Consider the following 17683-nt stretch of genomic DNA (forward strand, 5'->3'; position numbering starts at 1 on the left):
GATCAGTCATTTTTTAATCCAGTCTATACCTGAATGGAAATCAATCCCCTTGAGGATATGAATGCCTTTAACATAATATCCCTTCCTAAGCAATGCTACAGAGTAAGACAGAAAGTACATTCCTTAAGTATCATTTGTATCTTATTGCCAGCTTCATGAGAAACTTATAAAATCTTTTACCTCTTGAGTGAAATCTGTAATAATATTTTTAGAGCCTATTTATTGACTACCCCTTTCTACTTCCCAAGCCAGTCTGAAATTTTACTGCTGCAAAACCTATGGTGTCTTAGATATGATTTATTCACACTTATGCTTTTCATTTTACCCAATTTGGAATGCCCCCTAATGACATCCCTGAATAAGATCCTAAAAGGCAGGGCTTCTTTCCACTGTTTTGTCTTCTTTCTCAGAATGAGGAGTCTGATGCATATAGTGAGCACTTAACAAATACTGGCTTTGTTCATTAAGAAAAGGCTTTATGTTTCATGATTTAGGAATTTTTTTAAATGAGATTACTGTGAAATGGAGAAACTTCTGCTTTTGGACAATGAAGTTTTCCTGAGCCCAAAATTCATTTCTGTTAAAATGGACAGATTACCCAAAAGGCTGTTTTCAGACTTGAAAATGTATCCTTTGAATTAAATGAACATCAACATCAGGAATTCATATTCTGAAAGGCAGAATTTTAGAGTTGTCACAAACTCTGAATAGTTTCCAGGATTATATTATTACAGAGTCTAACTGCAAGCCTTAGAGATGATCTAGTACAATTCTTTCATTTTACTGATGAGAAAACTAAGGACTATAGAAGCTAAATCACTAGTCCAAGTTCCCCCATGGAGAAATAGAGGTCAGTAGGACCCAAGACTCCTGACTTCCCATTCAAGATAATAGACCAAACAGCTTCTGTCTGAATTCTTCATGTTAAAGAGAGTACATAATTTGCAAGTTTGAGGACAAGTGAATGACCTACCTGAAACAATGTCACTGTTGTAAGAGAGAGCATAGCGTTCATCAAAAACAAATAATTTCCCTCTATAAAAACCATTAGGAAATTCTTCCAGGTATTTGTGGATGCCGCCCTTCAGCTGGTACACTTCCTTGCAAACTCCCTGTATTATAAAAGTTAACATCAGAAAATGTCAGGGAAAAAGCTATTTTTAGATGGTTTAAAATAAAAGTTCCAGAGTGGCAAAGTCATTTGCCTATAGTCAAAGAGGTACTTAGCAGTAAAGCTAGGGCAAGGACCCAATCCTCTGAACCTCTGCTCCTTCCACTAGAGATACTTCTCTCCCACTATTTTTTCATGGCATTCTTGTGATAACAAAACTTAAGTTTTCCTATTTACTAGTTAGTTTAAAGGGATAGTTGACATTATGATGTTACAGAAAGTCATTTGCTTCTGGTATGGCCTTATGTGCACATTCTAGCATACTCATTCCTAGACTGAGAAAGACAGTGTTTTAGAGCCACAGAATGTCAGGTAGAAGGGACCTCAAAGAAGAGTACCTTATCTACCCCCTACTACTTGTTTTTATTGGCCTAGAGAAATTAAGTGTCTGGAACAAAGTCACCCAGTTTTTAAATGGTACTAGGACCAGATCCCCTGGCTTCTAGGTTAATGTTCCTTCCTTTTCACCACACTCTCCATCCTGGGACAGGGAAAGGTTTAATTTTCTGTCTTTTATTTTAGATGTCACTGCTGAAGACTCAGCTTTCTTGCAATTTTCAGGAACCTCAGATCTGATCTCACATAAGAAACTCAAAGCTTATATAGACAACTCAGAGAAACTCTTATGACCTCCTTAATAACCTGGAGAGAAGACTGCATGTTATGTGCTGGTGGTCTTCTTGTCCCCCAGGGAGCATAACTTACCTTAGCCCTGAGGTAGGCTGAACCCCTTTCACAACGGATGCCTCCAGTACAGTACATCAGCACTCGCTTGTCCTTAAAAAGTTTTAGGTTTTTGTCCACATAACTGGGAAAATAACTGAATTTTCTGATGTCTGGTGCCAGACATTTCTGGAAACGTCCCTGAAACATTGAATAATTGTCATGTGATAACAATATAGTTGTTGAAAGCAGTGAACAACAGGTGGTAGGGAAACGGGAGTTATGCGAACAACACAGCTTCATTCTTAGAACCTCAGTCTTGGCAAAGAAGCATTTGTATTTGACAGTGTAGCTTTGTTAAAACTGCAGGCTTTGATTTACCACCTACTGCTTAGGAAAAGCTCATTTCAAAGGCTTTGGTTGACAAATGAAGCTAGGTGAGTTCAAAAAACCCCCTTTTTTTCCTGAAAGACATTGAAGGAGAAAACTGTGGAGTTTTCATGAAGAAAAATTTAATAGCTCCTAAATCTGTCAAAAATTACAAAAGAAACAACTCTTATAAGAGTTAAGATGTTTTAAAGTCACATGCTTTTTTCTACATCCATGACAAATCCTGAGTTCAAGATTTTATAGTTTCTTTGAAACTGCAAATATTGTCAGGATATTGATTTTGCTAACAATCAGGTGCCAAGAAAAATAGATTATGATTCTAATATGTGGTTAACAGAAGTGGAGTTCTTTGTTTTTTAAAAATCACTGAGTTTTAGGGGAAGGAATGAAATTATTTTATTAAACCTAAATAAGGATCTAACCCAAAAAAGAACTTACTATTTTACTTTCATAAAAGTTCCTGCAGTCCAGCAGAATAGTGTCATTTTGCTCTTGGTTACCCTGATATAAATAATTTTCAACTTCTTTATGAAATTCACCAGGGGATAAATGGATTCCTAAAAATCAAACCAAAAGTACTTTAAAGACATTTTAAAATAAACTCGGAGAGCCAAAACTATTTTAAATGGTTCTCTCCACCCAAAACTAATATATTTACAAATTACAATTAAGCTGGCAAAATAGCTATTTTTATAATGATAACTTCACAGTATTAAACTGCAAGATATCTTTAACCTTTCTACTCTAAGTCTCTTTTGTGGAATCCCTATGGAGAATCTGGTTCACTAAATGACAGGAAATTTAGCAGTTATTTCATTCAGAATTTTACCAAGTCATATTTAAGCTTAAGAAAAAGGATCTAAGTATAGTGAAGCATGATGGAAATTTCCATTTAACCATAAACTTCCACTCTACAAGGGATTTAAGACAACTAAGCATGAAAAAAATTTCTATTTAACCATAAACTTCCATCCTAACCATGCACCCTACTTATAAGTCATAATGTAATACTAATGCTTGTCCTTCATTCTCAAAGAAGACCATGACATCTATATGAATTGGATTTGAGAGAGTAAGTATTGTGCTATATCACCAGTCTCACTTTCTCCTCTAGCATCATTTGGTTCCAGTGGCCAGATAAGAATCAGGATGACTGAGATGACCCCAGATACGAGGCAATCAGGGTTAAGTGACTTGCTTAAGTGTTAAGTGTCTAAGGTTGCAATAAAACTCAGGTTTTCCTGACTCCAGGGCCAGTGCTCTATTCACTGCACTACCTGACTGCCCCCCTATTACCATAACAGCAAGCAAAAAAAAAAAAAGTACTTTCCTAATGAAAAGTTTTGTTTAACTTGCTTTAACTCTGAATGGTCCAATTCACAGGTGGAATAAGGGCATTTGCACAAAATGAGAGTTTACTTGAAAATCAGAATGCAGCAAGGATTCTTAACAAGATCAGCATATCACTTAGTTCAGTGGAATAACTTAATGCAAAGCAATAGAGCTGGTCTGGTAATGTGGAAAAAACCTCAAGAGCCTTTAAAGCTGAAATAAGTAACCAGGGCTTCCATAAACATATTATAGTACCCTAATAGGACAAGTTGGAGGATGGAGTAAAAAGGTATTCTTTGTCCCTTGGAGAATGTTCTACATTTTTACAGCTACAGAAACTAAAAATATCAGCAAAACGTCACAAAATATCCACTCAAGAATGCAGAGAATATTATTAACCTAGGTATCAAAGTCTTCTGCAATGCATAGCATATCATACACAATAAATGAAAAAGAGATCAATGTAAACCCTAAAGCATTTTCTTCTACTGACCTTAGTGCAAGACTGAACTGACAGCGAATATTCAAAATTCCTTAAAAGGATCTAAAACTGATCCAGATTAAAACACAGCATGTTAACTGTGACCTGCTTTATATAATCATAGGATTAAAAAATTTTAGTGTTCGAAAGGACTTTGAACCTTAGATATCTTCTAATCCAATTTCCTCTTTGTACAGAAAATTGAAGCACAGAGAGATGAAATGATTTACCCAAGACTCCTGAAGTAGTAAGATTTATGGCTGAAATAAAGACTCAGGTCCTTTCACTCCAAATTTGGTTAACTTTACTAGAGCATACTGCTTAGTCTTTTTTTTTAGGTTTTTTTTTTTGTAAGGCAAATGGGATTAAGTGGCTTGCCCAAGGCCACACAGCTAGGTAATTATTGTCTGAGACCGGATTTGAGCCCAGGTACTCCTGACTCCAGGGCCGGTGCTTTATCCACTACACCACCTAGCTGCCCCTATACTGTTTAGTCTTTATTGGTATATGTATTAATAACATTGGGCTGATAACATGCGTGGATAATTACCTTCTTTTTCTTGACATTCATAGTTTGATTCTTATTTTCCTTTATCTTCCTCTTTTTTTGGTTCCTAGATGATATTTTAAATAGCTACTATACACTAATATATAAATATACATTAACATATAGATATTTTGGTTATCTGCAATAATGGAAAAATATATGTAACTCTAGTCTTGAAAGATTTTGTAGGACAACACTGTTGTCCAATGGACATGAATTATTCCACTCTATAAAACTAGTGACTTAACTACTGAGAACGAAAAGTCATGGGACACTTTTCAAATGCCAAAGCTTTAAAACACCAAGATGTCCTGTTCAGGTTTGTAATATGCTCACACTATGACCATTCTATACCTAGGAAACCATTATAGATCTTATTGGCTTGAGTTTTACTTTCTATTTTGCTTCTCTATATAGTTTTGAACCCTAATAAAGAGATGCATTTTCAATTTTCCTAAAATAAGCATACCAGGTTTTTTGTAGGAGATCACATTGGGTTTGATTCCCATGGGCACGATTTCTTCAAATACACCAACTCGAAGTTCTGGAAAACAGTGAGCTCCTCCTTTGCTGGTCTAATTAATGGAAAAAAAAATACAAAGTCTTCCCTTCCTCAGTGTCAAACCTTCCAGCCCTCCATTGTCCCTTTCCCCATTCTGTTCCTAAGATAATAACCAAATACAAGAAGTTTAATATTTATTATATTTGTTTTTTGTAAATTTTATTTATTTAAGGCAATGTGCCTAAGGTCACATAGCTAGGCAATTATTCAGTCCGAAGCCGCATTTGAACTCAGGTACTCCTGACTCCAGGGCTGGTGCTCTATCCAGTGCACCACCTAGCTGTCTCCAAATACAAGAAGTTTAAAAGCACAATATGGGGTGGGCGGGGCCAAGATGGTGGTGTGAAGGCAGCCTTCCCCAGAACTCCGACCCCCAAACCCCCAAAAAACAAAGGATGGTTCTAGCCAAAATTTAGCGGGGCAGAACCCATAGAAAGACCGAGTGATGATACATTTTCCCAGTCCAAGATAACTTAGAAGTTCTGTGGGAAAGGTGTGCTTCACCAGGACCAGAGGTTGGGCAAAAAAGCCATGGTGCAGCCCAGCCCAGTGAAGCCCAGAGATCACTGGCAACAGCTTGAAGGGGCGGGGAGAGAACTCTGCTGCACCTGGGTGAGTGTGGAGTGAGGAGAGCACCTGCCACAGAATTTGCAATGCCGGGAGAAAGCAGCCAGCACCCCCAGAGATGGTAAGGGAAGTCTGCAGAGATTTCTCTGCTCTCCCTGGGTTAGGATTCTGCTGTTTGCCTGCACTCAGATAACGCAGTTTGGGCTTCCATACTAAGATAGCTGGGCCCCAGGGCAGAGGGCAGTGCTTTGTTCATCTACATATCAAAGCACAGGCTGGAGAGCATAAGACACTGGAGAAATAAAGATCCCAGTGGAGTGTCCCCCACCCCCAAAAAACCCCAAAGCCTTGGAAGTACTGTAAATTAGCCTTGGGCTGAGGAAATAAGTAAACAACAGAATAAGAAGAATCTGACCATAGAGAATTAACTTTAGTCCCATGGAAGATCAAAACACATACTAACTCAGATGAGGACAAAATCGAAGCTTCCTTATCCAAAACCTCCAAGAGAAATAGAAAATGGGCTCAGACTATGGATGAGCTCAAAATAGACTTTGAAAAAGCAATTAAGGGAGGTGGAGGAAAAATTGGGAGGCGAAATGAGAGCAAGGCAGAAAAATCATGAAAACCAAATCAAAAGCTTGGTGAAAGATATACAAAAAAAAGTGAAGAAAATAATATGTTAAAAACCAGTTTAGGCCTAATGGATAAAGCAAAACAAAAGGCAAATGAAGAGAATGCCTTAAAAGGAAGAATTGGCTAGCTGGAAAAGGAGATAAAAAAAAGTTCTCCGAAGAAAATAATTCCTTCAAATGCAAAATGAAATTAAAGGAAGCTGATGATTTTGCAAGAAAGCAGGAAGAAATAAAACTCTTCCAAAAAAGCCAAAAATTAGAAGAAAATGTGAAATATCTCATTGGAAAAACAACTGACATTGAAAACAGATCCAGAAGAAATAATATGAAAATTATTGGACTATCTGAAAGCCTCGACCAGGAGAAGAACCTAGACTTCATTTTTCAAGTAATAATACAGTAAAATTGCCCTGAGATTCTAGAAGCTGAGGGTAAAATAGAAATCGAGAGAATTTACCAGTCACCCCCCTGAAAGAGATCCCAAAAGAAAAACTTCCAGGAACATTATAGCCAAATTTGAAAACTCCCAAATCAAAGAGAAAATTCTAAAAGCTGCCAGAAACAGACAATTCAACTACTGAGGCTCCACAGTCAGGATTACACAGGATCTGGCAGCATCTACATTAAGGGCTTGAAGGGACTGGAATATGATATTCTGGAAGGCAAAATATCTTGGTTTACAACCCAGAATTAATTATCCAGCAAAACTGAACATCCTTTTTCGGGGGGAAAAGATGGATTTTCAATGAAACAGGGGACTTTCAAACTTTCCTAACCAGATGACCAGAGCCAAACAAGAAGTTTGATCTCTAAGTAGAGGACTCTGGTGAACCATAAAGGGAGTGGAAGAGAGGGAATAACTCTGAAGAACTTAATGATATTGAACTGTTTTATATTCCTGCATGGGAAGAAGATATTGATAACTCATATGAACTTTCTCATTTATAAGAGCTGTTAGAAGGAGCATATATAGACACAGAAAGGAACGGAATATAATGGTATGATGCGGTAAAGGGATGGAGTCAATGGGAGATGGGGGAAAAGTACTGGGAGGAAGGAAAAGGAGATGAAGAAGCTGAGAGATTTCACATAAGAGTCAAGAAAAAGCTTTTTCAACGAAGGGGGGAAGGCAAGGGGGAATTAGGGAAACTTCATTCTCATCGGAAATGGCTCAGGGAGGAAATGACATACACACTTTATAGGGTGAGGAAATTTGTCTTGCCCTGGAGAAGGATGGGAGGAAAGCCATGGGATGAGGGGGAATGGGGGCAGGGAAGGAGGGAATAAGTGATAGAAGAGAGGGAAGATAAAGGGAGAGGGTACTCAGATGCAATACACTTTTTGGACAGGGCCAGGATGAAAGGAGAGAGAGAGAACAGAATAAATGAGAGTGGGGAGAAATAGAGTCTAGATACAACTAGTAATAGCAACTGAAGGAAAAATATTGAAGCAACTTCTCTGGTGGACTTATGATAAAGAAAGCAACTCACCCCAGAGGTAGTCATTGAAATCTGAACACAGACTAAAGTACATTTTTTTCTATTATTGAGGTTTTCAATCTTCTGGGGGGGGGGTTATGTTTATTCTTATTCTTATGTTTACTCTTATAACATTCAATTTACATCAATGTATGGCATGGAAACAATGTAGAGACTGTCAGACAGCCTAGGGGGGAAGGGAGGAGGGGGAAAATTGTAGAATTCAGAATATTGCAAAAAATGATGGGTACATATTACTATTGAATATAATTGGAAAACAAATAAAATGTTAAAGATGAAAAAAAAAAAGAACTGATGCTAAGTGAGATGAGCAGAACCAGAAACATTCTACACCCTAAGAGTGATAGGGGAGTGATGATCAACCTAAAGGGACTTGTTCATCCCATCAATACAATAATCAGTACAATTTTAGAATATCTATGTTGGGGAATACCATCTTTATACAGAGAAAGAATTTTAGAATTTAAAGAGACCAAAGATACCTTCAATTTAAAAAAAATGTCTTATGTACTACATAATTTTGCTATCTCTAATATTTTATTTTGTCCTCAAGGATATGCCTGTTCTCTCAACACACTCAATATTGATCAATGCATAGCATGGAAACAAAGCAAAGATGATCAGATTGCCTTCTGTGGGGGGCAGGGGGGAAAAATTATAAAATTCAAAAGCTTATCAAAAATGATAGGTAGAAACTACTGTTGTATGTATGTAATTGGAAAACAAATAAAATATTTATATAATTCAAAAAAGAATTAAAAAAAAAGCACAAGGGACAGCTAGGTGGTGCAGTGGATAGAGCACTGGCCCTGGAGTCAGGAGTACCTGAGTTCAAATCTAGTCTCAGACACTTAATAATTATCTAGCTGTGTGGCCTTGGGCAAGCCACTTAACCTCATTTGCCTTGCAAAAACTAAAAAAACAACCAAAAAACCCCCAATATGATACAAATTTAAAATGGCTCGCAGAATTCCACAGTTACTTCAAACAGATGAAAAGCCTGACTTTTTTCATGAACAGTTTTCCTAAACACAAAAATGAAAGTCTTAATTCAAGACTGTAAAACAAAGGAAAACAAACTTCATTGTGGAATGAATGGCTCATGAAAACTAGATAAAAAGCACTGTTTACCAGTTTTTTTCCTCTTCTTAGATTACTACTTTAGTGAAACTTGATATAATATCATAGGTCTCCCTACACTATATACTTTCCTCAAATTGCCTTAGGACCTTGGAAAGTGTTAGAGAGAGAAGTTCTGCTTCTAATGAACACTACTTAAGTATGATGGGAATGGGGTGTGCCACATACAAAAGATGACTGGAATAGAGTTGAAAGACAAGAAAATCATGTAATCTAGAGAGTTGAAAAGTCATAAAAACCAATGCTAGGCAGTAACAGAACCAGAATTAGAATCTGGCTTCCTTTAAATCATCCAGTATGAATTGAAACTGAAGCCCTGCCAGGTAGAGGGTTTGACCAGGTGTCCTTGACTCAAAATCTGTCACTACATAGATACCATACATTTTCTATATTATTTTCACTATCTCAAAGGAGCTATCAGCAAGTTTAACTGAACTGTGACAAAGGAAAATTATTAATAATGTGAATGTAAGTAAGTATAAAGTTTGGAATTTTAGAGTTGGCAAGTGTGCATGTGTATGATGTGTGTGTCTGTCTAGGTACAGATGAGGAAGCTGAGTCCTAAAAAGGCAAAATGATTTACCCAAGTCAAGAAAATCTACAGAGTTCAAAGGAATCATAAAAATCAATGCTAGGTAGTAACAGAACAAGAACTAGAATCTGGGTTCTTTTAACACTCCGAATGGATAGAGTATAGACCCTGGAGTCAGGAAGATCTGAGTTTAAATCCGGTCTCAGACACTTAATATTGCCTACCTGTTTGACCTTGGGCAAATCATTTGCCTTAAATAAATTTAAAAAAAAATTTTTTTTTAAAAACCTCCAAAGCTCTTCCTATTAATACCACCTCCTCTTGTAAATGTTAATTGAATGTTTATCAGATTGAATGTTTATCAGATTTACACTGCTGGTTCCCTCATTTCCTTTTTCTTCAAATAATCTTCAGTAAGTGAAAAATGAGAAAGAAAACTTGTCATTTGTACTCTAGCCTACTCAAAGGGAGAAAAATTAGTTTGCTTTTCAAATTTAAACCCTTTTGTTGAAAAAGGTAACAACATAAATAAAAACAAAACAAACAAAAAACCTTTGAAGAAAAGTCTTGGCCGATTTTAAGCATGAAATGATGATAGCCCTAAAATTATAAATATATCATCCCCAAATCTCTATTTTGCAAAATGCTTCTGTCCTGATTATCTTCTCCAAAGAAGACTTTTATTTCTGTTCATTAATATAGCATAATTTCATCCACCTCCACCTACTGTAGCCTATTTTAGAGGAAACTGCTATTTAGATATTAAGGAATTTCAGAAGAAAAAGGAAATGAACAGAACCTGAGAAGACCAAAGTAATAAATAGAAATCTGAAGAATAATAAAAACTAGTAAAAAAATTTAACTGGAATATTCTGATAATAAGGATATTATGTAGTAAAAGAAAAAATACAATTAAAACACGAAAATTTTTGAAAAATCTTGTTAAAATATTTTTCTGGCTTAGTAATTATAATATAGTGAACACAATTATATTTGGAGAATTTTATTGCTTCTTAGGGACATCATTTTGACCCTGAGGAAATTAATTTTCTTTAATACTACAAATATCTGATTGAATCTCTTTACCCCATAAAATCTATTTTTAAAAAAAGCAACAGCAATTATTTATTAATTTGTCTATTTTATAATCTACCCCCCCCCAAAAAAGTCAAATGTTCAAAATATCTGGATTATTTCAAAGTTCCTGAGAGGTTAATGGTTACAAGGTCAAGAATGGCTCATGTCCTGCCTCTGAAACATAATGGTTGAATAACCTTAAAGAAATCCCTGAGTGCTGTGGTAATTCTCTAAGTTTCTAAACTAAAGAGAAGATACTTGGCTGTGTTGGCAAAAGGAGTTTCCTGACTTATACTTCCTTATTCTGGAGAAATCACAGGTCCATTCTTTCATCATTTGTCTCATTAATTGAGGTTTTAATGCATATCAATATGAAAATGACAATTTATAGAAAACAGATAGCTGACATGATTTTTTATTTCTACTGATCTTACCTTAAAATCTTCCTTACATAAGATATTTTTAAACAAAGGATGAGAAAGCATTGCTTCCATATAAAGATCAGTTGCTAATCTACTTCCACCTACTGTTCCATTGATTCCTTCTGTAGCAATTCGAACCTAAAATAGTTTTAAAATTGGCAAAGTTAAAAATTAGGGCTCATCAAACTAAGAGGATATAGTTTTCTTAATTTTCTGTATCAGAACTTCTAAACCATTAACTCCATCAACAGAGAATAAATTCAGGAGTGGCTAGGTGGCACAGTGGATAAAGCACTGGCCCTGGAGTCAGGAGTACCTGGGTTCAAATCTGGTCTCAGACACCACTTAAACCCACTTGCCTTGAAAAAAAGAGAGAGAGAGAGAGAGAGAATACATTCAACTAGACTACCATCTATTCTATTATGGGACACCTAATAGTGGTCTGTGACTACAGAAGAAATGTTTATATTTTTGATGAAAATCTTGGGCAGACAAATATCTTACCTAACTTGAGTGGACATTGGCTTGGAAGTGAATTCTAAGAAACTGTCCACTTCAACTGGAATTAAAGGAAGATCCTTTCTGTGTGCAGTGTTTCTTGGAATTCAAGATCTGAAAATCCTTTTAATACACACACACACACACACACACACACATATGTATATATAAATGCATCTTTTGGATTTGATTTTCTCCTCAAACTTTTCTTCTCTCTAAAATGATTCTATGTTCACTACGTTGTTTTGATTCCTTTCTTTCTTTTAAGAACAGAGTCAGTACTTTAGGGTTCATGTCTTCTTTAGCACCTTACAGGGGAGACTGCCTTAATAAACAGATCCATCAGGAACTTCAATAATTTAAATTTTTTGGATGGATTCTAAGACAGTCATCTGAATAGTGAATTCCATCTAATAGTAGCTCTTCAAGTCCAATCTAAGTTATTATTGCTATTATTAATACTAAAAGTACAATGTCCCATTACATGAGAATTTTTTTTTTTTGGCAAGGCAATGGGGTTAAGTGGCTTGCCCAAGGCCACACAGCCACAACATTAAGTGTCTGAGGTCAGATTTGAGCTCAGGTACTCCTGACTCCAAGGCTGGTGCTCTATTCACTGTACCACCTAGTCACCCCTACATGAGAATTTGCAATCAGTTTTACTGGTAGGAATTTTCAGACATATGCATGCAAAACTATCTCATTCAAAAATGGAATCACATTCTGAAGTGATTACATACATTCATACATAGATAAAAGTTTGCAAAATGAAGAGCAAGATTTCAATTTGATATCACATCTGTTAAGTTTCTCGATATGTTCCTTTAAACCTTGATGAAAGGTAATAGTCATTACAATGGTAATTGTTAAGAGAAGCAAAAGATGAACCTCAATACTACTCTTCATGAAACCAGAGTGCCACAGAATACAAAACAGTGAGTTACAAATACAAATCTTATAATTATTCCAGGCAAAGTCCTAACTCGAGCTAGAATGGAGGACCTTAAACATAAGGGGAGTTAGTAACTTGACTAAGATTAGATAGAATTATGAGAATCCTTGGGCAGAGGTTTAGGATGAAGCTACTGCTAAAGTGGAAGCAACCAAATAGTCATGCTACATTCTCTGGAGGTCGCTACCTACCTAAAATATTAAGGGTACAATTATAAACCTGGAAGTAAAGAAAAAAACCTTTCTTTTTCTTTTCTTTTTTCTTTTTAATTTTTGCTAGGCAATGGGGTTAAGTGGCTTGCCCAAGGCCACACAGCTAGGTAATTATTAAGTGTCTGTGGCCAGATTTGTACTCAGGTCCTCCTGACTCCAGGGCCAGTGCTCTATTCACTGTGCCACCTAGCCAGCCCCCAAAAAGCCTTTCACTAGCAAGGAAAACAATAAGATGCGACTTCCCTCTGGCATACTGACTTAGAATTTTGTATAAAATAACACAACACTAATAACTAAGATAGAAAAGTCAAGTATTAAAAATAGGACCTTAGTAAACTTAATATCTTCAAAAGGTATTTACATTATAAGAAATGATTTTTATAATGATGCCTTAATTACACAAGAAAGGTTAAATTATATTCAACATTTTTTGTCAAAGTCAGGAAGTAAATGCACTATGGAACTAACACCGTTTAAAATGATAAAAACTGCAAAAGCTGTGACTCTAATAAGAGGAGTAGGAAACAGTAACCTGGAATATTCCCTTCTGAAGAGTTTTTTTTTTGACAATAGAAAAATGAGATGAACTAGCAAAGCATTTTGCCCTGTGGTTTCTTTTTTTTTGTTTTGGTGGGGCAATGAGGTTAAGTGACTTGCCCAAGGTCACACAGTAAGTAGCTGAGTCTAGATTTGAACTCAGGTCCTCCTGACTCCAGGGCTCTATCACCTAGTTGCTCCTGTTCTGTAGTTCAACCTAAAAAAAAGTTTTAATTATGATATGAAAAAGAAAAAAATAAAAACTGATATGATTTCTATTCCATTTATATTTGTATTACTAACTCTCTGAATCTGATGCTTTAATATATATTTTGCAACTGCCTCCCTGATGTTTTAAAAGTCAATCCTAGTTTTTTTTTAACATTTCCAATTAAAATTTATTTTTAAAATTTTTTTGTCATTTCATGTGGATTTCTGAATCACCTAGCTTTTTATTTATATGAAATTTTGGAGAAAGATTTAATTTTGCCCTTAAAAGCAACCTTTTTTTTAAAATAACCATTTCAAACTACATGAGTGCTTTTTCAACTGCATACAGATATACTGGTTCAACTCCCAATTATGTATTTTTTTTAGATCAGTTTGCTTTATATTAACTGCTTTTTTAAATTATTCTGTCTGTAGTTGCCAAAGTGATTCTTAAAGTGTTACACTTCTACAAATACATGACTATACATGTAGAGCTAAAAGAAAGTTCTAAAGTCTAGAAGGACAATTTCAGGGTTAGAGGGTTTGATGTTTGCTGAAAAAATTCTAGAATTTGGGATGGTTTAAGTATGTAGAGGGAGAAGCCAGTAGAGATTTTCAGGAAGAAGTCATACCTATCTAAAATAATTTCCTTTTCTGACTAGATGGGTAAATCAGAGGAATGCCAACAATATCATTGGCTTGTATCTCAGTAAAAGGTGGAACAAAATCTCTATTATTCTATCCTTTTGGAAAAAATTAAGGGATATGGGGTAGATGATCACTCAGATGGGTCTAAAAAATAGAGAATGATCAGACCCAGGGATCTCTGCACCACATGTATCAATGCAGTACTGGAATGAACACAGCAATAACCTCAATAAGGGATTTCATTATCTCATTCTGATGAGCTAAATTTTCTAGCTAACAAGTTTAATTTTTTTGTTAACAACTGTTACTTCACAATTTCAGATTTAGAAGGAACTTTAGAGGTTGTCTAGTGCAACATAACATTATGGAGTTTGGTAACAACTGAAATTCTAGTGTTCATTAAAGTACAGCTCAGTTTTATAAAACTTTGGTATACGTGCAGCTTTTCCACTATGTAGAGATCCACATATATTTTCTTTGTCACTGCCCCAGGAACACTAGTGGTAGGAGTTTCAGCTCATTTTTTGATTTCTAATGAAAGTAATGGCCTTTTGGATGGCATTTTTTAAAGGAAGAGGAATCTCCTGTAACAGTCCTGTGATAGAAATGATATATAAATATTACTAAGCAACTGAACAAGGCAGCTGGAGTTCACCCAGTACATTTTAGTATAGCTCAAAATTTTAACAAGTTTCCTTATATTTACACCCAAATCTGGTTTCTATCCCATGCTCCTAATTTTTCACTTTGGGAACAAGAAGACACAGTTTAATTCCTCTTTCATGTATATCTTGGAGAGAGAGAGTTATTATGTTCTTCTGTTAAGTCTTCTTTTCTCTAGCTTAAACATTTCCATTTCCTTGTATCACATGTCTTAAATAATCTCTTCATCCTCACTGCCCTCCTCTGAATGGGCTGCGATGTGTCCAATATCCTTCAGTCCGAAGAAATGAACACAATATTCCATGGGTGGTTCAGGTAGGCAGAATAGAACCTGCCTTGATCTGAATACTATTATTTCTCTCCTTAAAAAAAAGTTTGTTTTGTTTTGCTTTTTAAAAGACTGTACCTGAGGGGCAGAGCTGAGTGGTGCAGTGCATAGAACACCAGCCCTGGAGTCAGGAGGTCCCGAGTTCAAATCTGCCCTCAGACACCTAATAATTGCCTAGCTATGTGACCCTGGGCACTTAACCCCATTGCCTTGCAAAAAAAAAAGACTGTACCTCCCTGTCTTGTCCAGGCTAGAAGTTCAGATGCCACTCACAGGCTTGACCTCTTCTAACTGGCACAGAAGCTTTAATGTGCTTCATTTTCAGCCTGGACCAGCTCACCATCCTTAGGCATCCTTCAAGCTCACCACATTAATCCGTCTATTGGGTTGATAGCAAGCATTCCCCAGGAGGGATGCCACCATGCCCAAGAAATCCAGCACTCCCTTGTATCACATTACCTCCAGGGTTTATTTCTATGATAATAATTTACATTTATGTAATACTTTTTTGGTTAACAAAGTAGTTTCCTCACAAAAATTCTATAGCATTACAAAATGAAAAGCAATTTTGTCAGCTGCTTGGAGAAAATGGCCAGGGGAGACCAACCCCATAGCTTCAGATTTAGGGCTGTCTTCACCTACACATGTACCTTAAATCCTCACTAGAGGATATTTTGGTCCAGAGGGGTCAAGAAACTTGTTCACGGTAGGAGGAAGAAGGGGCAGTTTTAGATTGCAGGCCTTCCAACTCCAAATCCAGCATTCCTTCATTATGTTTCACTTTCACTGCTTGTACAGGAAGAAATTAAGTAATGGACCCATTTCTTAAACCCTTCTTTCTTTAAAAAATGTAATCAAAAAGACCATTCATTTCATTAGATAGCAAAAGATGAGCTAAGATTCCCTATTACTAGTGTTACTAGAGCTGTGACAAAGAAAATATATGTGGATCTTACTTTACATAGAAGGTGTTCTTGAAAAGCTGTACATAAGCCAAGGTTTTATAATATAAAACCAGGCTGTACTTTAAATGAACACTAAAATTAACAAAGTCCATAATGAATTCTTATACTAATGCCTAATATTTAGTTGTAAAACTTTGTGTGTGAAGCTTACTTTAAGCAGGGCTTGCTCATATAATGATTACACCAATGAAAAAATGTAGGAAAATTTAAGTTGGATAAAATCTTACCTTTCCTGTGAGATGAAGGTGTTGGCACAGAGCTTTCTGCCAAGCACAAAGCCATTCTGGATCCTCTACGTCACAGTAACAATAATATAATATAACTACTCCCTGATTGCTATCATGAGTACTGCAAAAAGACCAAACAAAACAAATATGAAAACTAGTAGTCAAAAATCAGAAAGTCACAATCACTACCACATCTCCAGTCAGAATCTGGCTAAGGTCAGAAACTAACCTGTACCTAGTACAGCTTATGCCTGTTTTCCCTTTCTTTTCTCTCATATAAAAATTAATATTTTAAAGTCTTAGAAAATTTAAATGTGGTAGATCTCTGGAGAAAATTGAATGGGGATAGAAAATAATACCTTTTTCTCTGCAGTATATGGCACTTATATCAAAATTGACCATGTACTAGGGCATAAAAACCTTAGGATCAAATGCAGAAAGGCAAAAATAATAAATGTGTACTTTTCAGATCATGATGCAATAAAAATTACATGTAATAAAGTGCCATGGAAAGATTAAACCAAAATTAATTGGAAAATAAATAATTTAATTTTAAAGAAAGAGCAGCTCAAACAACAAATCATACAAATAATCATTTCAGATATCACAGCAACATTTCTGGGATGTAGACAAAACAGTCTATAGGGGAAATTTTATATCTCTAAATGCCTACATGAATAAATTAAGAGGAAGAGATCAATGAATTTAGTATACAACTAAAAATGCTAGAAAAAGAACAAATTAAAGATCTCCAATAAATACCAAAGTAGAAATTTTGAAAATTAAAGGAGGCATTAATAAAATAAAAACTCAGAAAACCATTGATTTAAAAAATAAAATTAAGGGTTGGTTTTAAAGAAAAAAACTAAAATAGATAAATCTTTGGTTAATATGATTTTTAAAAAAAATACCAAATTACTAATATCGAAAATGAAAAGCTGAACTCATAATCAACGAGGAGGAAATTAAAAAGGTAATTTGGAGCTATTTTTGCACAACTGTATGCCAAAAAATTTGACAACTTGAGTGAAATGGATGAATATTTACAAAAATACAAATTACCCAGAAGAGGAAAAAAACACTTAAATAATCTCATTTCAGAAAAAGAAATTGAAAAAACATCAATAAACTCCCTAAGAAAAAGTCTCCAGGTCCAGATGAATTTACAAGTGAATTCTATCAAACATTTAAGGAACAATTATTTCCAATTCTACACAAACTATTTTAAAAAATAGGAGGAGTTCTGCCAAATTCCTTTTATAACACCAATATGGTGCTGATACAAAACCAGAAGAGTCAAAACAAAGAAAATTATAGATCAATCTCCTTGATAAAAACATTGATGTAAAAATTTTAAATAAAATTTCAGCAAAGAAATTATGACAAGTTATTACCAGGATAATACACCATGATCAGGTAGGACTT

The 17683-nt window shown here is 35.4% G+C and overlaps 1 protein-coding gene across 9 annotated transcripts in view; it reads right to left on the reverse strand.

Annotated features, from left to right (window-relative positions):
* Positions 1 to 17683, reverse strand: part of TSTD2 (thiosulfate sulfurtransferase like domain containing 2) — a 41578-nt gene that overhangs the window by 4756 nt on the left and 19139 nt on the right. For 8 of the 9 annotated variants that reach the window (XM_074207928.1, XM_074207933.1, XM_074207935.1 and 5 more), the window contains 6 exons: positions 16259 to 16379; positions 11031 to 11156; positions 5054 to 5159; positions 2663 to 2781; positions 1877 to 2035; positions 974 to 1112 (listed from right to left, as the gene is read on the reverse strand). In XM_074207928.1, coding sequence (XP_074064029.1) covers positions 974 to 1112; positions 1877 to 2035; positions 2663 to 2781; positions 5054 to 5159; positions 11031 to 11156; positions 16259 to 16379 — 770 coding nt within the window. Of the gene's footprint in view, positions 1 to 973; positions 1113 to 1876; positions 2036 to 2662; positions 2782 to 5053; positions 5160 to 11030; positions 11157 to 16258; positions 16380 to 17683 lie in introns of those variants that run through there. The other variant, XR_012472722.1, reaches the window with a different exon arrangement.

Source organism: Macrotis lagotis, chromosome X (assembly GCF_037893015.1).
Source record: "Macrotis lagotis isolate mMagLag1 chromosome X, bilby.v1.9.chrom.fasta, whole genome shotgun sequence".
Taxonomy (NCBI): Eukaryota; Metazoa; Chordata; class Mammalia; order Peramelemorphia; family Peramelidae; genus Macrotis; species Macrotis lagotis.